The 24,485-nt window shown below is 38.4% G+C and overlaps 1 protein-coding gene across 4 annotated transcripts; it reads left to right on the top strand.

The window, feature by feature from the left end:
* Nucleotides 1-23,024, top strand: RHOBTB3 (Rho related BTB domain containing 3). Of its 4 annotated transcripts, none has more exons than XM_018072948.1 (12): nucleotides 1-145; nucleotides 397-613; nucleotides 7,272-7,464; nucleotides 9,780-9,931; nucleotides 10,692-10,803; nucleotides 11,601-11,969; nucleotides 14,040-14,152; nucleotides 15,739-15,850; nucleotides 18,929-19,102; nucleotides 20,286-20,452; nucleotides 20,742-20,838; nucleotides 21,957-23,024. In XM_018072948.1, exons 3-12 carry the CDS (start codon nucleotides 7,395-7,397, stop codon nucleotides 22,070-22,072), a joined length of 1,482 nt encoding a protein of 493 aa, XP_017928437.1. In that variant the 5' UTR covers nucleotides 1-145; nucleotides 397-613; nucleotides 7,272-7,394; the 3' UTR covers nucleotides 22,073-23,024. The 4 variants fall into 4 exon arrangements, 3 of the variants coding, with proteins under 3 accessions (XP_017928437.1, XP_017928436.1, XP_017928438.1); XM_018072947.1 differs by having other exon boundaries at nucleotides 1-228; XR_001920699.1 differs by lacking the exons at nucleotides 20,286-20,452; nucleotides 20,742-20,838; nucleotides 21,957-23,024 and adding an exon at nucleotides 16,591-17,802 and having other exon boundaries at nucleotides 1-228; nucleotides 18,929-19,041.
* Nucleotides 23,025-24,485: the final 1,461 nt, after the last annotated feature.

Genomic DNA, 24,485 nt, shown 5'->3' with positions numbered 1-24,485 from the left:
TGCGACTGCCGCTGCTGCTGCAGCTGCAATCCATCTCCCGGAACAGCCAGCACCGAGTTCTCCAGGCTGTCCGCAGAATGCGGCAGGAGTCCCAGAGGTCACCGCAGCGAGACTGAGCGTGGACACCGACAAATAACAAGCCAAGGTCGCTGGGGATTTGTAAAAGCAACCTTTCCAGGTTTCTTTTCCGCTTTGCTCGCCTCACCCTGCTGTTGGATTTGAGATCATGTATGTGTTTCGATGTTGATTACAGGAGGGTGTTAAAATCTAGGGAGGGAAGAGGATTCAGAAGGATTAATATGCTAGTTTTGATTTAAGGGGATTTTATTTTCTTTCCCCTTATCCCTGTCCTTCATCTTTATCAACACAACTTTGTCTTTATTATTTTTATTTTAGGTCAGTTAATATTGTAGCTTTTGGGAATGAAAGAGATGGTTTTTCTGAGGACAGCCAGCAGCCCAGCCTGATCTGGAGCTATCTCGGGAGAAGTGCTCTCATTTCCCAGATCGACAGCAGCTTGTCTGCCAGTCACGTTGGAAACCCAGTTTTTACTGAATATCAAGCCTGCGTGTTTGGAAACGTCAGACTGGTGGTACACGACTGTCCTATCTGGGTAAGAGATTGGTCTCAGTCTTTTTTGACTGAATCTAACACTGTAAGCTGTTTTAGTAAAGTGAAAATATATCCTAATTTCAAGTAATTTTCATTGTTGTGGGATTTTGTTAATATTTTAATTATTGCAAATAGCAAAACCATATAAGATGCAGCCAGGCAAATCCTGCAAAATCTCAAAGGTGCTGCAGAAAATTTTCCCCTGCCCACCTGCCCTGCAGGAAGATGGTATTTTCAATTATATTGTTTAATGGGTATTTTATTAAAGATAATCCAGAAGTAAACAATAATGCCTTTTTTGTGACACTGAATCATGAAGTGTATTTCCAGATATTTATCAACAATAAAGTAAAACTTTTTTTTCCTGTAAAAATCAAAAGGCAGTAAGTTTTCCAGCTCTGACAAATGACAGATTAAAAGATTTGATAACTTGCAAAATACAATGCGGGGAGTAATTTTATTTCTCTTACAAAGAATAATCACATTTTAACATTATTACTCTTATCTGATGATAAATGAAAAAGATTTTAGCACTGTTGCAAGTCGTCAGCCCTTTTGTTAGTAAGGGAGATAACTTACTTATGAGAATGAGTAGATCAATGCTTGTGTAAGAAATTATACTAATAATCTAAATTAAAACATATTTAATGACTACTTAGTAGCCTTAAAAAAAATTCATCTTAGCAGCTTTTAGAAATTAAAACAGTAATCAGTTTCAGTTCCATAATTCTATTCTTAGGGTGATTTTTGTCCTGTAAGGGAAATCTTTTTTGCGATCTTCAGGATCATGAACGGCTTCATGAAATACGTGATCAGAAGCTGTCAATCTTGAAACTAAACAATCCAGTTTAGCTGTCCTTCTGTTTTCTCTTTCTTTTTGCCGACTGCACTTAGAGACACCAGTTCAGATGGACTGGAGGATCCTATTTCTAATCTGTGAAGCCGCATGTGACCTGCACATGCAATTTGCTGGAGTCACTGGAGCACAGCAACGAGTTAAATCTCCTGAATATAAATTAAGGCTGTAGGACTTCAAAGGCTATTTCAGAGGAATGGAGGATGGGAAGGGAAGTGGAAAGGCAAACAAGGATAGCTGGACAGGGGGAAGAAAGGGCCTAGATTGGAGACACAGTTGATGTGGTTTTATGTTGTTTTACTTGTATTTGCTCTTCAGCAAAATTAGGTACTTCGGATCCTTATAATTTTTGCCCTTCAAAAGCTAGCTTGTTATTGTCCGAGTCATTGCATTGCTGAGGCCTTGGGTTTTTTTCCTTTATCAGCTGAAGAAGGCAGGAGATATATTAATAGGAATATTGAGGACAAATTGGCATTTTTCTCTTAGTATAAGACATCTCAGATAGCCGGACTGGACTCTGCAGGAGTTATGCAGGAAGCACTGTCCTACAGAACAGGACTATTTTCTGTAGTCTGAATGCTTGAGGTTTGCTACATCACAGTGGTTCTTTCAGGGCTCTTCCTCTGGAAGCCTGGGGAAACAGTACAGGGCAATTCAAAATGTTGACAGACATCGCCTCAAGTCATATTCTGCATGAAAACATAGAGGTTATGGTGGGCCTTGCATTATTTCCACCTCTTATCATCTGAGCATAACACAAAGGAAGATTTTCATTTTGCCTAAAAGATGTATCTCATCTAAATTAAGTCATATAATCAAGGCAAGCCAGTTGTAGACATAAATTTGGCAACTGAACTTGCTGATAACTGTGAGGCTTGAAACTCCAGGGTGCCCAGCTGCTCTATTTGTCCTCCCCGGCCATCAGTCTGGAAAAGCAGTGTGGATGTGAATTTACTGAGTAGAGCTCCCCATTGCATGAGGAGACCCTTTTGTACGGCAGATCGTGGTACAGGGTATTTGCTTGAGTGCTCATTTGCTTGAGTTCCAATCTGCTGCTGGACATGTCTGTCAGCCCAGGGGTGGGCTTTTTGAAGAAAATACTTCCATCTGTGCTGCAGATTGCTTAGTAAGTTCAGGAGACTAGGAAGTTATGCAGAGTACACCCGTAAAATTTGTCCTGCTGCAGACTTGATAAGAAATTGCAGAGAAACCTTGAAAAAATGGGGAAGGCGCTGGTACGTGGTGTGGAGAGCATCACTGGGAATGGAGACTTCGTCTGTAAATGGACCCTAGAGAAGGATGAACTTTTCAGTATTCCCAATGCAGTTCTCTCGGGTCCTGGAGAAATCCCAGGGGAACAGTCCGATGTTGTGATCAAGCACTGCTTGTCCATACAAAGAGTATTTGCTCTTGCTGCTGCCTCAGATCGAGGGCTGGGCCGGGTGGACATAGGAACATTTATGACTAGCTTTCAGAAAGAGTGTGGGCATTGCAAGGGGACTTGTGTGAGGAATTTTACTTCCACTCCATAAAGGCATTCATAAATTGTTTTTAACAAAGCACATACTGTTGTTTTGAGGGATCATGTGATTTTGTAGAAAAATTTTGTCTTCAGTACCTCTGAAGGCTTTATTTTCAACATTAAATCTTGAGAAGTGGGACTTACTAATGGCAAGAATATATTATGAGACACGTAGAATGGAGTCATGCAAGGCAAGAATGAAGCTTTTTCCAAGTAAGTCCTGAGAGGAATAGCAACAGAAGTATAACTAATAAGGTTGTATTATAATAACCATAGCTGTGCTGTTACTTTTTCCTTTTGTCTATAGCTGACTTAGGAAACAGACTTTGCCAAAAGCAGGAAGTATGATGGGGAAGAGCTGCTACAGGGATTTCATAGATGGAGCCTTAAATTAAGGTTATTCCTGAATCTGAACTGTTGCTCATCACCTGAAGAAATTCCCTCTGTCATTTTTTGCACGAAAGGTTCTCTAAAAGTGATAATGAAGGAGGCTTCAGATGCTCTGTCTCAGTGATGCCTTGTGCAAATAACCCATTGGTGCTGGAGGGGCTTAAGGAATGTTAAATCTAGTGTGTAAGGGCATACAGAAACTGCACAACAGTAGCAGAAATTGGGTGTCCTGAGATGCTGGGTTGGCACATTCTGCAGTTTTCAGTTTTTGATGTGCCCGTGGCTGACCTTTACCCTGGGAAAGTAGGGTCCATCCCCACCAAAACTTCATAAAATTTTGTAAAATCCTTCTTGATAGGATTAACAGACACACATGCTTGTGGCACAGTGCACAGATCTCCACAAAGCAGCTACAACATGCAGCCACACACACACTTGGGAAGCTGTGACAGCCTCCATCACATTTCTATAGGATTTCTTTGTCCTAATAGTTGAACAAAAAGGTATATTTGCACTCCTGTGTGGCTGTTTCCAGTAAGGATTTTGGTAGTTTTTCTCATACCTGCAGAGCTTGAAGTATAGAAAATTGGGCTCAGTGCAAAAAGGATGAGGGAATCATATGAGGCAATGGCCATATTTTCTTTTTATTTTGTTTTCCAGAACACAACTGCTTTTTCTATTAGTATTCTTTTCACTAGGAAAAAAAACCCAAACCTCTTATGGTTTTTTTCCTATGTTATATTGACCTCTTCAGCCACTGTTTTGTTATACGCGAGCAAGCACATGCAGACAAATGCAAATCTCAGTGTGCTCTGTCGAGATTCCCATGGACAAATAAATAACAAGCAATAGGATGAGATGAAACAACCTCAGATTGAACCAGGGGAGGTTTAAATTGGATATCAGGGAAATTTCTTCACCTGTAGGGTTGTCAACAAGCTGCCCAGGGCAGTGGTGGAGTCACCTGGAGGGATTTAAAAGACATGTAGATGTGGTGCTTAGGGACATGATTTAGCAGTGGGCTTGGCAGTGCTGGGTTAATGGTTGTGCTCAGTGATCTTAGAGGTCTTTTCCAAGGTAAATGATTCTGTGATTTTAAGAACTGCATTAGAGGTGCCACTGGTTGAGTAGGGCATGGAGAGTCTTCCAGGACAGTTTTACTGGATGATGCTCTCCATGGAGAGCCAGTATGAGGGCTTGGGCCAGAGCAGGGTGTCTGTCTGTGTGGGGGGGGGGTTACCTGGTGTCCTGTCCTTTCCTGCTGGTGGGGCTGGTGTCAGGATGGAGCCACAGCTCAGTGTGCTTTGGTATACAGAAGCCCTGCCCTCTGCTGTAGGTCAGGGCTAGGTTTATGCTGCTACTAAGCCGGAGAGTCAGAGCTGGTTCTTCATGTGGGCATGGCTGTGTTCATATTGACCAAAACCTTAGAAATCTTTCCAAAATCTTTGCTTTGTAGCATGAGATTTAGCTCCATTGTAAACTGGAAGGAGCTACAAATGATATAAAACCATATTATTACATGTAAAAGAATACCTGTTAAATTCTGTGAGAAGGGTCCATAAAACATCCTTTCATTATTCGTGCTTAAAGTTGTGGCAGAGTTATTGTGTATTTGTGCTCTACGCCTTGCTTATGTTGAGATGGGTGGTTGCAACCTGGGCTGAACTTGAAGACAGACAACAAGAAGGAAATTGCAAAGGAACAGGCATGCTTTCTGTCTGACAACACAGAACAGCTAAATATTCTAATTTTTGCTTTGTATTGTATTTTTCCCTTAATCCTTTGTTGTGTTAAATGTATACAACCCTCCTGAAAATTCTCTGTTGGGGTCTTCATTAGCTAAAATGTACTAAAGCTGTCCCTTGGAAATTCTCAATCTTTTCCTGCCTGTGTGACCAGGTTCTGCAAATGCCCACCTAGCTGGCTGTCTCAAAGCACCATAGCTGCTAGTCTTACTGCTAGAGATGCTAAAGTTGCATTTTTGTGTAAATGTTATATTCTTAACAGAGGCTAAATGATTCTATTAAATACTAGTTGAGACTTTCCTTAGCCCGGGATTATAATAGTCTCTAACTGAGTTGTCTCAAAAATAAAAATACCAAGAACAGTGCAGTTAAAATGCTCTCTTGTCAACATGGTTAATCATATAAGAGCTGTCCTTGATGAATTGTTAATTGTGGTTTACTTATCGCAGAACAAGAATATCTATTAAAGAAATCAATGGCATGCCTATTATAATTTATCTCCTGACTTATTACTTTGTAGAGGCAAGACCTGAATTGGGAATGATGTGCACTGGCAGTGTAGGCAAATATTTGCTGACTTTGATTTCCGTCAAGGTCACGCTACTTCTTGCTCTTAAGAGAATTGCACCTACGAGTGCAATCGCTACCTCACGAGATTTCAATGACCCTTTTGAAGTGATCAAAAATAGTTTTACTGACAATAGAAGTCACATCACTTGTTGATATTACTAATCTTTTATGTATTAGACTCCCATTACTGCTCTTATTCCTGTGACTTGTTTGAACATCAAAATTCACATGGATCCTCCCCAACCCAAACTTTGCATCCTGCTCTTTAATCACTTTTGTACTCTTTTATTCCTCTTTTTCATGTAATCTTTATTTCATCATTGCCAATTTCCATTTTTTTTTCCTCAAGATCCCAAGTTGTTCTAGTTTTGCCTCATGTTGTTCAGGGCTGCTGCAGAATCACAGCATAATTTAGGCTGGAAGGGACTTTAAGGATCATCTCATTCCAACCCTTCCCTGGGCAGGGACACATTTCACTAGACCAGGTTGCTCAGAGGCCCATCCAACATTACCTTGAACATTTCCAAGGATAGGGCAGCCTCAGCCTCTCTGAGCAACCTGTGCCAGGGCCTCACCACTCTCACCTTATGTCATCCTTATGGCCAACCTAAGTCTACCCTCTTTTAGTTTTAAACCAGCTTATCCTATCACAGCAGGTTCTGTTAAAAAGTTTGTCTCCATCTTTCTCATAAGTCCCCTTTAAGTATTGGAAGGACAAAAAGAGGTTTCTCTCTTCCAAGAGATGCCAGTATTTCTAGGGGTTTTGAGTTGTTTTTCAGTTCTCTGGACCTGTTCCAGATTTCTGTCAAGAGTTTTCCATTGATTTTAAATGCAAAGCCATGAGTTTCCCTGGTATTTCTGAGCTACCTATAGGTAAAGCAGAAATTGTGGAATTGTAGTTCCATGACAAATACACAAGTATTAACTGTGTATTGCATGTGGATACAGCATGGTTGTAAATTAACAGGATATCAAACAATTTTAGAGTGTAAGTCTTACAGTACAGAATAACAAAAAATTGAAGGTGAAGAAGAAAGTTTACATATGTGATTGAAGACATTAACACTTGTCCTGAAGACAGTAACACTTCAAAGCTACTTAGAATCTCTTGTGAAGCGGATAAAAATCCCACCGAATTTATTACATTTATATTTAACAGCTCATAGGTACATAATATAGTTCTGTGGAACCCTTCCCCTAAAATGGTATGATTAATAATGGTTAATGAATTGCTGAAAACCTTCACTACTGAAGCTGCTTTTATTTCCTAAATGAAACAAATTTAAAGTTAAGTGATTAAACCACTAAATGTTTTTCCTACAAAGAATATTCCTGGATAAAACCTGTTTTTTCTTCCTCTTGAAGAATTCTGAATCCATAGAAGACATTTATTTTTTATTATAATTAACTTGTTCTCCAAGCAAGGAAATTACAAAATATGAATTCTGCTCTTTGTTGTATGTCTTCAAATAAGAACTAAACTGTCGAAAATACTTCTGTAAAGTTTTGCATTAAGAATATTGAATATTTCATCTTTATAGACAGTAAAATCTTGATCAATGTTTTTTCTTTTTAGGATATATTTGCCAGTGACTGGTACACCTCTTGCAGACTCATTGGAGGAGCTGATATTATTGTGATTAAATATTCTGTCAATGACAAGACTTCATTTCAAGAACTAAAGGACAGTTATGTCCCGATGGTAAAAAAAGCATTAAACCACTGCTCAGTTCCAGTAATAATTTCTGCTATTGGTGCAAGAAAAAACGGTATGTATCCAGCCCCCTATAACAACAGTTAAAATCTCGTTTGGAAGTTAGGTATAATGTAATTTCAGTCGAAGCTGATTGTTTTTCCAAGTTGCTAACAGAAACAATTAGTCTGTCAGGATGACAGTAATATGCACATGTATTATGGCTCTCTAGACTGATGTATTGGCAAGAACATTGTGCTTAGTTAACCCCAGTGATGAAAGGCAACCTCTGCAACAACTCTTCTTGTGGAGCCATCACACATGGGGATTTAATGTAGTATTTTGGATTAAGAAACATATATTTGCATGTATGAGATGAACACTAAGGTAAGAGTTCTCTCTGGTCTTCTCTTAGGTATAAAGTATCTCTAGTGTATGAGATTAAAATTATATCCACCAGTTTGCAAACACGGAAGAGCTGGTGGGAAAAGCCTTGAAATTCCCTGGGATATCATCAGATGAATGGACACACGAGCCTTTCAGGCAGCACAAGGTGTCACATGCTGCTGCAGCAACAGAGTTGACCTGTTTTGGTAGAGTAGTTATGGTGTAGATATGGTATAGCTCTGGTATAGCTTACCTGTTCACACAACATCCAGTCTGCTGTGAGAACAGCACAAATTGATTTTACACAGAATGCTTAGAGTTGTTGTTGTTGTTGTTGTTGCTGTTTAAACAATGTGGAAATCAGAGTCTCACATCTGTGTAATGAGAGTTGACTTACAAAGATCCAGCAGCTGATGAGGGCAATGTAAGGGCAATGAGAACATGTTCACCTCTTGGGTAGACATTAGTAGCTCCTGTCTACAGCAGATAATTAAAGTTCAGAAAGAGTACCACAGATGCCTATAGAACAAACTTACAAAATTTATTCTGTATTTCCAGATGTTTTTCCATTGTGTTTTTATTGACTTTCATATGGTCCTTTTAGTCATGGGACCTGATTTTTAATTTTTTCTTTTCCTAAAGCAATAAATGCAAAACATGAGCCTGACTTGCCTTTTACTTTATGACTTGATTGGAACAATTGTTTCTGAGCATCTCTCCTTTTAATGAGTAAGGGACATGATAGGTGTAGATATAGACATTTATTTTATAATGTACATACACATATTCAGCTATATGAAGTGCATCTTCTTTGGACAGAATGCTCAGTTTTGCCAGAGTCTACTTATAGATCTTTTAGCTCAGTGACTGATAAAGGGTGGTTAAATAGCTACATAACAATAAATATTCATTTTCTTTCCTTTAGTAATTCACTGATAATGACCAAGTGTTTTTATGCTCTGATATATATGGAGGTAACAAATCTGCCATTCTAAAGGCTAAATTGTTTGTCTTCCCCATGCCTTTTCTTACACTTTGTCTTTAAGCACAGGATAGCACCACACTGTGCGACTCTACTATCGGTTCTTTTTTTTTCTTTTCCACCTATTTTTTTTCTATTTTCATCCCTAAATAATGTGGCCGTGGGAGACATTGGGCTGGATCTCTGGGTTTGCTCTGGGACCTGTCAGAGCAAACTGCTGTGCACACACAGAACTCTTTTGTTTCTAGGAGGTATTTGTGAACACAGCAGTTTGCTCATACAAATTATTAAGATCTTAATCCTCTGTAGTGGTAAATGGTGCTGCCAAAACAAATTAAAAAAAAAGCTTTTTTATTAACTGTTATCCGTAGGTCTAGGCAGAAGACAGTAACGTGGGCAGCACATTTGAAAGCACATCCATGGCTGGCAGGTTCTTACTGGCATTAAGTGAAGCTGAGCCAGGGTGGCTAAAAGATTTTTAACAGTTAACTGCCATAATCTTAAAAATACCTATTTTGGTTTCAAAAGATGTATGCGATATATGTGTAACTGAATCACGTTCCACAGCATGTACATACCCATCACAGTTTGATCTGGAGTAGAAGTTTTCCCTTTCCATTACTGTGTGTGCTTCTTGCATGGACAGGCCACAATACTCAAGTTTAAGTGTGACATTAATGAGTGGTAACACCTCCAGGATAATACAAGACCTCAGCATATAAAGGTACTGAGCTAAAGCCAAAGTTGGCTTCTAGAAGTCTGGCTGGACTTTTCCACCTTAACAAAACCAATAAGGTAACACTAATGTAATGTATACTTAGCTTTGTAGAGAGGCTGATGGTTTGAATTGATTAATAAATAGTTGGGGGAAGGTTTCAGCAATTACAGATTTCTTACTATAAAATTACTATGTTTCCATTTCCCTCTTGGTTCTTTTCTAAATCTTTACAATTATTTAGGAATCTAAGAATTCTGGATCATTTGGCCAAAACTGCCTTTTTTTCAATCACTTTTTACCCCAGGAGTGCCTTGCACCTGTCCCCTGTGCACTTCAGACAGGAGGAGCTGTGTCACAACGTCTGAGGGAGTTCAGCTTGCAAAGGAACTAGGAGCCACTTACCTGGAACTGCACACTCTTAATGACTTCTACATACAGAAGTACTTTGGAGGAGTGGTGAGTGAGAATCCACTGGGCTGGAAGCAGCATGGCACAGGTGGGAGGTGTACAACTCATGTCAGGGCTTTGGAGAGCAAGTGGAGGCACAGGGCAAGCCCTTCCACCAAGTTCCCACAGATGTGAGGTTTAAGTTAGATATTAGGAAGAAATTCTTCACTGCAAGGGTGGTGAGGTGCTGGAACAGGTTGATCAGGGATTCTGTGGATGCCCCCCGCTGCCCAGGAAGTGTCCAAGGCCAGATTGGATGGGACTTGAAGCAGCCTGGTCTAGTGGAAGGTGTCCTTTCGTATGGCAAGGGGATTGGAACTGGGTGGTCTTTAAGGTCCCTTCCAAGCCAAACCATTCTAGGATTCTATCTTTCTGGCTGAATTTGCAGTATCAAGGTTGCAGTTGTAACTAGGAAGGTTTAGGAAACAGATATGTCACAGTGAAATAAGTTTGCCACTTTCACTCAACAAGATACAATTAGCATCTGCAGGGCTTGGTAAATTGAGTATCTTTGTGTCTGTCATTTCTAGGAAGATCAAATATACAAGAATTAACCACCATCATTTGAATAAATAGTCTGTTAAATAGTGCTAATTCCACCTAAATATGTAGCTTCTGGTAAAGGAATGTTGGGACTTTGCTGGATGGCTGGTCACAGTGTCAGTATCTTCAGTCCTGCATACAGTACCTGCTTATACTTCTTAGTTTGATGTCTAGATTCTTCTTAAAGAACTAGGATTTTTTAAAATATATATATTTCTTGTTTTAGCTGGAATATTTTATGATTCAAAGTTTGAATCAGAAGTCATCTGAAAAAATGAAGAAAAGGAAAAAGATTCAGAAGTGCCATCGAGTCCAACCACCTCAGCTTGAACAGCCAGGTGCTCACTGATGTCTGATCTCTGTTATCGTTCATTACGTGTGTCACGCTCTTTGCGCAGTTGACATTTGTAATTGTTACTGTGAGCTGTTCTGTCAACTGTTCTGGTAATGTTGCTCTAGTTGCATCATTTTCTAGTAATGGTTTATTTAATTTGGGGATAATTGTATGGCAATATACAACATTGCAGTGGACTTCTAGTTAATTTTAGGTAAAACTAATAGGACTGATTTTCTGGTTGACTTGATGAAATTATGAAAAAATGAATTAGTACAAACTTTATATGGAAGCTTTACAGACAAATTACAAAAGAATTTATTAGATCATGATTCTACAGTATCATCAAGTAATGTTTTTATTTGCTGCAGATAAAGCAAGGGAGAGGTGTTTGGCCTCTGCATGTGATTTATGAGCATCTGATGCATTTATCCAGTGAAATAATTACTGACAAGTAATTACCTCTAAATTTGTTGTTGTCTCTTCTTACACGTGCTAGAAATTTGCTCAGACCCCTTAGGTTTGGGATATGCAATCAAGATTTCTTTATAAACTAACTGCCTAGAGAGGGTTCATGAAAGGATGGACACTTGCTATTAAACTAAATATTTCTTGGTTTTTTTATTTTACTATAACAAGTATTTCTATTTTTAGAGTATTTTACTGAAGACATTCAAATGGCGTATAAGAAATTTTCTTACTGAATGCTTCTTTCAGAAATTGTCCCTCGTTTGACCAGGTCAGTTGTCCTGTGGTTAACACTTGCTTCAGTTTTACAGCCTGACTTGTTGTCTTTCACAGAAAAAATGCCAATCCTGAAGGGTGAAGCCTCTCACTACAACACAGACCTGCACAACCTGCTCTGTGGCTGCCAGTGCGCTGACGTGGCCTTCTACTCCGAGGACCTCAGCACAGTGGCGGAGGCCCACAAGGTCATCCTCTGCTCTGTCAGCCCTCTCTTCATGCTGCTCTTCGGGGTGAAGAGCCCTGCTGACATCCCTGACACCTCAATCGTGCAGATGGCACAGAGTCTCTTTGCTGTGGAGACGGGAGCTGCCTCCCCCCTGGCCCCCTATGGAGCCCCACCCTGCATCCTGCCCATCAGAGTGGTGGTGAAGGACTCTGTCTTCTGCTCCTGTCTACCTGACATCCTCCTCTTCATTTATTCAGGTACCTGCCAGGAACAGGTCAGGCTGCTCATTTCCTGTGTGGCTGTTGTCTCATGAAGGAGTGTGTGCACCACCCCGAGGAACATGTGTTCGCTGTTGTGAGATGATGTTTCACCATGTTTCTACCCCGTGTATGAACAATGTCTGTTTGAAAAAAGCACATTACCTAGATTTAATAAAAATTACACTAGTTGTCATTCTAGATCTACTGAACCTAAGTTAAATTAGTCCATAAACTACATCAGTAATATTCAAAAACTTTGCCAAAAAAATCTAGAGTTTGGGACAGTTTCAGATCCCAGGCTTTTAAAATATTTTGAATGATTGCATATTCTAAACCCAGGGATTAAAGTACAGGGTCACTTAAGAAAAGTTAAGTAATTTTTCTGCTGAGTATGGTGCTGCTGGGGAGAAAATGGTGGTAACTGGTTGAAGTGTAGGGAACTGTAATGTTGCATGAGTTTTGCTACTAATTTAGTACAGACAGTGACCTCACCTACCTAATGTCAGCTGTCTGTTAAAATGGCACTGATATTTTTCTACCTTTTCAGGTGTTGCTTAGGAACCTTCAGCTGAAAGTTTGTTTTGTTGTCCTTTTTTTTTTTCAATGCAAGTACTAAATATCTGTTTATTCTTTGTAAAATATTTTTCAACCTGTCAGTGTATAAGAATATATTTTTTATATTTGCTGAAAGAATTAGTAGGCCTTTTAATGATGTATTCTGATTTTAACTGTAATACTTTAAAAAAAGCCACAAATAATTATAATGTTAGAGCTGCAACTCTAAAGAATTTCAGTCAATATCTGCATACTGATATCTGCCTGACATATGAGAAATATTTCTACCTTAGCAGCTGAGACATGAGAACTGGCTTATAAAGGCACAAGAAAGAATCTCAGCTTTCAGTTAGAGATTGTACATTGAAGTTCTTTCCAAAACTTCACTCCAAGTTTGGCACTCCAAGTGCCAAACATAAAGAACAGACAGAAGTTTTTCAGTGTGAATGGATTTTTTTTTTGCTCTTATTTATGGGAGACATGAATAGGGGATTAAAACTGGAATTTCAGCAGGTGATGGATAAGTGCAGTATCTCAGAATCATAGAATAGTTTGGGTTGAAACCCAGCACTGCGAAACCACCACTAAACCATGTCCCCAAATGCCACATCTATACATCTATTAAGTCCCTCCAAGGCTGGTGAATCCACCACTGCTCTGGGCAGCCTGTTCCAGTGCTTGACAACCCCTTAGGTAAAGAAATTTTTCCGATACCCAATCTAAACCTCCCCTGGCACAACTTGAGGCCACTTCTTCTTGTCCTGTCACTTGTTACCTGTAAGAAGAGACTGTCAGGGGATTGTAAAGAGCAATAAGGTCCCCACTGAGCCTCTCTTTTTCCAGGCTAAACATCTTTGTAAACATCTTCATCTGTTATCATGTACAACTTCTGTCTTCTGCCTTGTGTGCACTAATTTTATTTTTTACCTTCCTTTATGTCAACCAAGGGGGTGTGAAACTGTGTAGTTGCAGGCAAAGCTCTGCTTTAGGTCGCAGCTCCATCCTGAGAGACATTGCCAAAAGTCATTGGTGCCTCTGAGAGGTAATGAGATCTTCTGAAGACACTTGAGGCACAGGCTGAGAAGAGATAAATAACATTATGAGTTTTCAGCTTTTCAGGACTATGTCATGATGCCCATGAGGTTTAAGCACCTACCACCCCTATGGTGTAGATGGAGCTAAAGAACTTCCCCAAATATTCAAACATTGAGGATTTTTTTTTTCTGAATCTCTACCTGCAATATGTAGTGACCGAGCTGGGAGGAATTCAGAAATTGAGTTTGAAAGCGAGATGCTCTAGTCTGTTGGTACTTGACTGCACTCTGTAAAAGTACCATGGAAGTTTTATTGTGCAAGAAGTGCATCTTGCCCTTCATAAACACCAAGATTTGGCTGAGTTATGTGCAACAAAGTAAGGTTTCTGCAGGATCTGTTTGGTGTTGATACCATCTTTGCCTGCTGAGACCTGTGCCTTGTTGATTTATGACCCATCTCTTCCTGGTCTTGTTACAGGTGCTTTCCAGTGGGAACGATTAGAAGAGGATATAAAAAAGAAGTTGAAGGATCCAGAAAAAACTGAAGAAGTGCTTGAGAAAGTTAAATGCATCCTGAAAACTCCAGGGAAGGTACATCTAACTGCCTTGGGGTCACTGTTAGTTACTTAAGTCTTCAAAAATTACTTTGTAGACAAAGTTTCCTTGTCAGTCTTTGTTTTAAAGTGATTTTGGCTTACAAAATGTAAGCCAAAAATGTACTGTGTCATCAGTGGGTAGGCAGGCACATGCAGCATGGAAACATGGAGATGCTGATGCAATGTGCAGAATTAATGTAATCAGTAAAAATCACAAAGTGGGTATTCTAAAAGGATTACTCGTATTCACAGCTTTGCACGTTGTCTGACAATATGATTATGTGTTGCTAATTCCCATGTAATAGAGGCTGCCCAGGAAAGCTTTACTTTCCTGAACATATGCCAAAAGTTGGGCTTCTGCAGTAGATCCGGAGGGGTGGTTTCTCTTACAAGTGCTGTGATGTGGAAAGCTGTCTGTATCTCAATATCTTTAATTCAGTAGATGACTTCACAGTAAAATGTAATTTATGTCACATTATTAAGTTAAGAAAAAGTTACAATATAGAGCTAGTTTTAACAGTCGTTTGCTGGTGGAGCTTATATATTCTCTGATAATATAGAATTGGCTCCAAATATTTCCATCTCTCTAAGTTGGAACCCATCTCAGACTCTCTTGAGATAACACAGAATAAAGTTACTGAGCTGTTTTTAGCTCCTGATTGCTCAACTGTAGGCTTGCCAGTCCTAAGTGTTTGTAACTAAAACGTACATAGGTTTGGACTTGGAAAGGACTGAAAACTTTCAAGATAATAAGCCTGAGCTGGTTTTGTTTCTTTTGGGTTTTTTAATGCCTTCTATTTCACATTTATTTCACATTAAAACATTTTTCTTTGAAGGCCAAGAGAATGAATTGTAATTTTAAAATTTAAAAAAATAATAAATTTAATATTTTACCTGTAAATTCAACCTCATCTGAATTCCACGTATCACAGTCTAGCAATGTGATTTTGATGCTGTTCCTTTCGGCAGCTTTAGATTCCATTTTTAAGGTAAGAAAATCAAAACTGAAAACTAACTGGGAATATACTGGGTTTTGGAGAGTCTTGACACTGGTGTACCCAGATTATTGTAAGAGAACACTGTGTTACCAGCCTGTGAGCTTACCCTGCCTCTGTGGAGGCAGTACCATGGCAATATCAAGAAACACACAACTTTCAGCTGCCTCCTATCTGTGCACAGCATCGTGCTGGGGGTGGACATGTGTATGTGTGTCCCACCCTTCTCCCCCCCCGAGTCCTTAAACCTTGTGTAACTGCAGTGTTGGGACTGAACAGGGAGTGTGTGAAAAAGTGTGGAGTCCAGGAAACTCTGATGTACCCAAGCCTGCCTGCAGGCACTGGATGAGGGAGTTTTGTCACAGATCAGAGGACAAGGTGAGAGCTGGAGTGTGACTATGGGAGACAGAGCCCACTTGGAGCTGCTGCACTGTAGGAAATAGGGAAATAGATGATACAGGTGATTGCAGAGGAATGCATGTGAGAGAGGCTGTTACTTAGTTTCCCCATATAAATTATGTCCTGTAGTCTTTAATTCTGTGGGCAACTACACATGACAGTGCTTTATTTCCAATTTATTTTTCAGCAAAACTCTGTAAAGGTCTGCAGGTCTCACCAGATAAAACAATTGTATAATACTTCCCTCAAGCTGTTCTTTAACACACCTGTCCTAGCTGATGTTATCTTCAAAATACAAGGTAAGGCACCTCTGTTCCCCTTGGCATGGGCACCACTGTGACTCCAGCCTTTATCCTTTATCCCTTCTGCAGGAGTGTGGCACATGGAGACCACCGTGTTCTGTGGCATCACAACTAAGGAAATTGGCTATCACTGTGGAAAGCAGAGAAAGCTTGTCCCTGTGGATGCCCTGCAGCAATGTCCATTATCAGCATGGTTTGTCTGGGCTACACCTGTACAAATTGCCTTTGTCTGTCATGGTAGACTTTGTGCCTCCCTGATTGACATGCACCCCTTGGAAGCTTAATAAAATGAGGGATGTGCTGTGAGAATAACAGTGCCACAGCACCAAGGCAGCAAGGCTAAACCAGGGATTGCACAACAACATGAGTGACTTAATTTGATTTTCTTCTATTCTATTATATTTTGGTTTATTCTGTTTTGGTTTGTTTTTTTATTTTGTTTTACTTTGTTTTATTTTATATTATGTTGTTTTGTTTTATTATACTTCATTCTATTCTACTTTGTTTCATTCTATTTCATTTTATTTTACTTTACTTTATTTTATTTTACTTTATTTTGTTTTATTTTATATTTATCTCGCCCGTGTTCCCACCTGCACAAGGACTGGAACATATTCAAGGGCTCTGCCCTGCATCACACTTTGGACAGTCATGGTCTCCTCATCTGTGCTCAGTGTCCTCAGTGAAAAGACCAGAGATGGTGGTTTTTAACTCCACCTTCCCTCTCTCCATCTCAGGCTGCTGCTGGCTGTGGATGTGCCTTTCATGTCCCTCCAGAAGCCGACAGGGACTTGCTTCCTCAGGTTTTACCAGCATGGGCAACCCAGCAATGCACATATACGTGCTGGAATTTGATGACCTGCAGATCTGGTGCCATCAACACCCACCACATTTTACTGCCCAACATGCTGCAGTGTCATTTCTGGAAATTAAATGTGTTTATCCTTAAAATGAAAGATACAGCGGGAGAAATGTGTTGCATACTTTTGTGATAATAAGAATGAGATGGGTTTTAAATGCTTAATGGTTTTCTCAGTTTGTCTATACCCGCCCTTCATGCAGAAATGGTCTTTTAGAATTAGAGTTATTTAATTACTTTCAGCTTTATATCTAAATACTTCATTCATGAAGCATTAATTCCTCAAGCGTAAGCACACAAGGACAAGCAGAGTCTTTCTAGGTGTTCTGTTTAATATGCAGGAAAAAAAACCATAAAAATATCTTTGAAAATGAGGACAGTGCTGATGTTGAGTGCAATGACATGAACAATTCACCTCAGTGTCCCACTCCTGAAAGAGGCTTTGTGGAAGTTGATGAAATCAGGACAACCCTATATATTTTACAGAAAAAAATCCAAATGAATGTGTTGGCAAGTAATTTAAAAAAGCATGTGTATCCACTAGTAAAATGTGAAATGTTTTTCCTAGGACTTGATACATCTTCCAAACCTTTTTCTCTAATTCATCAACTACAATAACTATTAAAATTAAATAACTACTAAGAAACGGAAGGCTTTAGTCTTGATCAGACAAATAAATTTGTTAGTTACCAGCTAATTCCTTGGATACTGATCATTGCTTTGAGCTTTTTTTCTAGCTTACAAAAGTACTTGGGAGCCATGGAAGATGGGAGCCCATTATGTTTGTGTTAAGACACATAACGTGACTGAACCTCCTAATTAGTAGATAGATGTCCATTTACATGCACATATAGAACTGCATGTATTCTACATCACAGCAGCGACATATATATTACTTGTGTTATGACCACAAACAAGTGTTCTCTCCATATGGAAATATATATATTTTGTATGCAGCTTAGACTTTTTGGAAGTAGAAGCACAGGGGAAAAGAAATAGAACAAAAAATTTAAAAGCTGCCAGATGACTTCAAAGAATTAGATTGGTGCCAATGTTGTGGTTAAAGAGAAAACGAAGACAAAACTTCTTTGTAAGTATTTCCAGTATATTCATCTTGCATGTCAGTTAATCTGTTTATTATAATTTGTGTTAAAACATTTCCACTGAACTGTAAAAGCTCATTTTCATTTTAGTTGCTGTCCTGGCACTTGCTTGGCACTTCCTTGAACACAGACAGGACTGCTCAGTTCAGCTGGACTCTGCAGCATTCTGAGTGTCAGGGCTGGCAGCACTTTCATTAAGAGCCTATATGGCCTCTACCACACAGGGCTCTTGGCCTCACTAGGTTTTCTAAATGTTGTAGTAAAGCAAAGAATTCACTTGCAAATAATACAAAATTAATACATTTCTGGAAAAATTCATCAGCCTTTTTTTTTCCTAAGACAACCATCTGGAAATTTACTTATTCCAGTTAAATACTTATTCCAGTTAAATTTCTACTTATTTACTGGACTTAGTGGAATTTTGTCTGGAATAATTTGCCTTTCTCTGCTTTGTGTGGTTCTTCTGGTGCACACGTTCCTTACCGAGGGGGGTACCAGTGAACACAAATTACTCATAAAATCATAGAATCATTTAGGTTGAAGAAGTCCCCTATGATCATCGAATCCAACCAGTAATCATTTGCATAACAATTCATAGCATTGCATATTTGCCCAATGGACTGGAGGTTCAGTTACTGTGAACTGATTTATTCTATTTTGTCTCTTCTCTTTTGGTTTAGTCTATTTCATTCTTGTTTAATAATTTTTTTACTTTGTTTTTATTTTATTTTTTTTTATTTTTTTTATTTTATTTTATTTTTTTCTAACTCATGCTGCCGCCTGCACAAGCACAGGACATCTCAAGTACAGTGGTGTCAGAGGTTTTGGTGGTTGAAACCCCATTTCTGGCAGATAAAATTTTGCCCTATTTGTAGCATCTGGTGTTGGAAGCAGGCTGTCATAATAAATTTGGCATTCCATTTTGTTTGCTGCTGGCTGCTAGGCAGATGTGATCATCTTGGCCAGTGTGAAGTGAGTGTGTTATTAGTTACTGTTAACTTCAAACACTTTAATCATGTTCAGTGAAGTGAAGACCTTCTAAGAAAGCATAAGCTTTAAAATAAATATATGTGTATATAAGTTCATTGTATATTTTTATCTTGCATGTTGCAGGTGCAACTGTACCAGCCCACAGGGCAGTTCTGGTGGCTCGCTGTGAGGTTATGGCAGCTATGTTTAATGGTAATTATCTAGAGGCAAATAGTGTCCTAGTTCCAGTGTATGGGGTTTCCAAAGACACTTTCCTCTCCTTTCTAGAGTATCTTTATACCGACTCCTGCTGCCCAGGTAAGAAAATTTTAAAATACGTGTATACCTGTGACTCATTTTTCCACAGTGGGGCATTGATAGAGAGTAATGTAGCAGCATTTCTTCCAGTGAAAAATGCCAGTATTTTAATGTGCAATGTCTCAAGAAAGAGAACTTGTTTATATTGTGGAATAAACAAATCAGTCTTATTCAAGTAAAATCAGCTGTAGGCAGAACAAATGGTACTAATAAAATTATATGTTTGATTTGTACTTACTTGACTCAAAAATAAGTGAAGTTTCATTCTTAATCCTTTACAATATTTGGAATTTTCTTTCTACATCACAGTAATACTGCTTTCTAGTCCTCTTTCTGTGTTTTATTTCAAAATTATCATTTTTTTAACATGCATATAGTTAACTTTCATATAAACAAGGTTAAATTGCAAGAATAACTTATTTATACACATGGATATCTTATTTGTATGTAAAACCAGGGGAAAAAAGTATGTCAGCTGGAGCATTTGGCAAGTAAAATTGAGCTAAAATATTCTTTGTGTCTTAACCTATGTCTTCTTTTATGAGAAGAAAATCTACATACTAAGTATGAAATATTATTTAAAAACAGCTGATTTTCCCTTAATATAATGAATGAATTAATAATATTGTGACATGTATTTTTGCCTTTTTTTTCTTTGGAAATAATTCTACTTTATTCTTAGGTTTTCTATAGGTTTCTCTTTTCACTCAGCCTAACATTTCCTTGTCCATCAGTTTAAATATGCAATCAGCATTATATATTAAAAAAAATGGTTGTTGTGTTTTATCTTTGCCTTTTTACTGTATTTGCTTGTAAAAGTGTCATAGAAATACTCTTATGAAAGAGAAATTGGAAAACTAAATCCTTATTAATCATAAATTAAGTAGATCAGCAGCACTTGACTCAGCATCTTCAAGATATAGGATATGGACAGGAATTTTTTACACTTCCCTGCTAAAAAGTTCTAAACACTCTTTTCTCCTTAATGAAATAGCTTACCTGAAAAAAGAAGGTGATATAACAAACTTAAAATTGTAATACTGAAAAACAAAAGAAGGTGATCACAGCAGTTTGATTTTCTGTTTGTTGCTATGTATTTAAAGGATGACTTGGCGAAAAGTAGCTTTGATCAACTTGTCAGAAGGGTAAAATACATGTAAGTGTATGTTTTGATGTTTTTCAGCCAGTATTCTCCAAGCTATGTCTCTGTTGATCTGTGCAGAGATGTACCAAGTAATGAGACTTCAGCATATTTGTGAGCTTTATATTATCACTCAACTCCAGAGCATGCCTAGCAGGGAACTGGCATCCACCAGTCTCAGTATTGTTAGCTTGCTCAAAAAAGCTAAGGTATGTGTAGTATGTATCAAACAAGAATATGTATGTTGACTCTAATTAGTTGTTTAATTGCTAAGATTTTTAAGATCTTAATAATATCTGTTCCTGTTTGTTCTCTGGTTTCCACCTGTTTACATATTTCCATCAATGATTTTTCGTTTGGTTTCTCCCACAGTCAAAGCTTTATTTAGTAAATTGCTATATTGACAGGGAAAATCTGAAATACTTTGACATGTGAGATGTGGTTGTGTTTTAGACACACTAGCACTACATGTTCTTTGTGTTTCCTTTCTTCTCACAGTTTCACAATTCTGATTGCCTTTCAACATGGCTTCTTCATTTTATTGCCACTAACTACCTCATCTTCAGCCAAAAACCTGAATTTCAAGAACTTTCAGGTAATTTATCTGTTAGTTCTGAAACAATAAATGTTTTACTGTTCTACTTAGATCAGAGGTGATGTTCTGGACAATACCACTTGCATGAGAAGATGATCAGGGTTTCCTTAGGCTATACAGTCTACTCCAGTGGGATGGTTCACCACCCTGCTGTGGGACCAGCAAGTGACAGAGCCAGCACTGCATCACCTTGTCTCTTGGTTCCTATTCTGATGGCCAGGTTCCCATCCATAACTGAATTGACTGGAACATTTTGGACATTGTATGCCAACCTCTTCACATTATCTGTATAATTTTGTTTAGTTTGTACATTTGAATCAAAGTAATGGATCATTTTAGTACACCCTCTTTAAGTGTTATAGTTTTCCTTGAAAAAGATAGGATTTTTACAGTACTCTCCAGCAGATCTCATGAAATCAAACAACTGTTGTCCATTCAGGGAACTGATATGCATTTTCCAAAAGAGTGTATTTGCTTCCTGATGTGTAACTCTAGAAAATCGGAGTCCCTCAAAGGACCAGGAGGCTGACTCTGGAAAATCTGGGGTAGAGGGTTGAAAATGCATCTTCCTGCAAAGGCAAAGGGGATTCATCTAAATAATATGGCTAAAAAATTCTTTTATCTGATTTTGTCAGTGACAAAACCCACATGCAATAAGAGATTAAAATCTTGCTGAATTCTTAACTGTGCTCCTCACCTTGCTTTTTGTACTGATCTTAGGACCAACTGTTGGCAGAGGAACTAACATACCCTGCTTTATAGTGTTGCAGCATTGAAAAATCCTTGCAATTGCCTGCCACTCGTGGTTATCCTCTAGGTATAAAGAATGCTCATCTTTAGGAATACCTCTCTGCTCTCTTTAATGAATATTATACTAATTTTTAAAAAATAAGCCAACTTGTTAATTGCTAACTAATAGCAAGGAAACATCATGTGGTAACTCGTATGTCTGGGCTATAGCAGAGCTCGTGCAAAATGGGCAGCGCTTATCTTTATTTCTCTTGTTGTATTTATATGCTTGATTTTTTTTTTAAGCTATTTTAAAAGACTCTTTGCAACCTGTGCACTTGTGCTGTATGTCTGCATATTACATTTAAATCCTCTATTGCTTTGTCTAGTGGAGGAGCGCAATTTCGTAGAGATGCACCGATGGCCTTCCAATTTGTACCTGAAGCAGCTTGCTGATTACAGGAACTATATCCACTCTCAGAAGTGCCACTGCACAGTAATGTAAGGAGACTGAGCACATGCGAAGTGCATCTTGACTGCGAAATCTCAGATTGGGGATTATACAGAATATAAAAATCATGTCAAGAGTGAAACCAGATGCTGACCTCCTCTGGAACGCTCCATGCCATGCTGTAGTGCACTGACAGACATTCTTTGTTTTGCTGATAAATCATTCTAATTTTTTTCTTAAATCATTGAGAAATGCATCTTGAAGATTTATTTCAAGCACAAAGACTTCCTATCTGTGGGGATTAAATGTAGTATGGGACAGCCTCATCTGTTCCACCTTCTAATTTCTTTATTGTTTATTTTAATGATTTTCATGGTTATTTATGGCTGCTAAACTCGAATCTGTTGAAAAAAAGACTGGTTTTGTAAATCTGTTTATAATAGCACAGTAGCAGCGCAGGGAAGCTGAGAAGTCAAATCATAAATTCCTTATACATTTCAGAATGCAAAAATTTATTGCAGCATTTGTTGATTTGCAAGATAAAGGATAGGCTTAATAAGCATTTTAGTTACTATTAGTTGTCTATTTCAAGGTTAGTCTGTAGTTCTCTTACAATCCTGTGAGTAGATACTTTAATCCCAGAGAAATGCGTATACATCACTGTATTCTCTAGTGCCTCCCAAATGTCTAAAAATTGAAATAATTTTTCCTGCCAGTAAATAGGAGAAGAAAACCTGTTTTAACAATCTGTAAACACCTTTGTTAGTGTGGTCATGTTATATTTTTTTCCCCAAGAGGAATAAAACCAAGGAGAACTACATCTACTCAGAGCGTACCCATACGGTATGATGGACTGGGAAAAAAGGGATATGGGTCAACAGCCTTTTTGGGAGAAAACTCACTGGCAGAGGTCCCTTTTTTGGGAGAAGTGTGTCTTGTAATCGTAGGCCCCCACAACAGCTGACAGCACAAATGTCAGGAGTGCTGGTCTTGGAGGAGATAACCCTTGTGGGCAAGGGGTGTCAGCTTCTGTGGTGGGACTTTAAGCTTGACCCTCCCCATTGAGGACTCAGTTCATGTTGAATTATCTTCATGTGCTCAAAAGCTACACCGTGTGAAACAAACCTGGCTGTGGATTCTTTGATATAACAGAGAAATCTTGAATATTATGACTGGGATGACCCTTGCAGATGCTAATATTGCTTTCTTGACCAAAATTATGTCATGCTACTAACTTATGGGTATACATAGTACTAATGCCAAAATGAACCCAGCCTTTACATGGGTACCTACCTGAGCACAGTGGCTTTTCTATTACAAAATCTTATCCAGGAACTATATGCTTCGTTATCATGCTCGTACTTTCAATTTTGCTTTTTCATTTTGGTATGTAGTCTGAACCTAGAAAGATAAAGGAAATACACAGAAAAAACTCCTTAGTGTTTCCTCAGTATTCACAGCACACCACATCAAATCTACCGGGAAACTGCACCTGTGAGAAGAAGGGGGAAAAGCAAATTGATGGAGCTGAACCTTTTTTTTTGACTTTAGCTGTAAGACTTTTTTTTATATTTCAATACGGTTTTATAAGTGAATTGTTCTTTTCAAATTCCATGCTAGAGTCATAGAGATTTTTTTTTTTCTGGTGATACTTTGCAGAGCTTTAGAAGGTACTTTCTTTGTTATTTTTGTATACACACAAAAAAAATAAAAAAGAGCTTGTAACTCAGCTGGCTGCTGCAGGCTCAAAATTCTGAGGTTACTTTTATGCAAGAATGATAGTTTTTATTTTTAAAGCTTTACATCTGAAGATCCTAAAATTCTTTAAAAGTTGAGATATGCTTATGTATGCCTTGAATATAAGGAGTCTGAAAGATAAAGAACTACATTGCCTTTTCAAGATCACTAAAGAAAACTGAAATCATTAAAGATAAAAATGAGTGGGAAAGTTACATGTATGGAACTTAAATGTGGAAAAGATAATTTTTGTCATTATATAGCTATAAAAAAGCATAAGTTAGGGTTATGTGTGATACGAATAAAACTGTAAGTTTTTTGACACTTAAAGCCTTGGACAACAACGAGCATACAGCAGAACTCCAGCTTGCCTGGACACCTGATAGCACTTGCTTCTACCAGCAGCCAGCTCAGTTATTAAAAATGGGGACTATATTGCCTCCTACTGATTTCCTGTGCAGAACTGATACAAAAGCTGTATCAGCTCTGTGAATGCTTGTCTGAGTTGCATGTAGTCCTGAACTTTTAACACTTTGAAAGCTTTCCCAGGTGTTTTGCTAGAAGTCAGTCTGTTGCCAATGATTTGTGTATGGATAACAGTAAGAAAATATTGGTTTTAACTGTCTGTAAATGTTTTATAGGCGTTTAAAAATAGGCTTAATGGAAATAAAAACACTACATATCCAACCCAGAGAAATATTTTGCTATTATGCATTTTAGCCAGTGGTAG

Source organism: Manacus vitellinus, unplaced genomic scaffold, assembly GCF_001715985.3.
Source record: "Manacus vitellinus isolate BGI_N305 unplaced genomic scaffold, ASM171598v3 scaffold_23_pilon, whole genome shotgun sequence".
NCBI lineage: Eukaryota > Metazoa > Chordata > Aves > Passeriformes > Pipridae > Manacus > Manacus vitellinus.
This window is presented reverse-complemented; position numbering and strand designations above follow the sequence as displayed.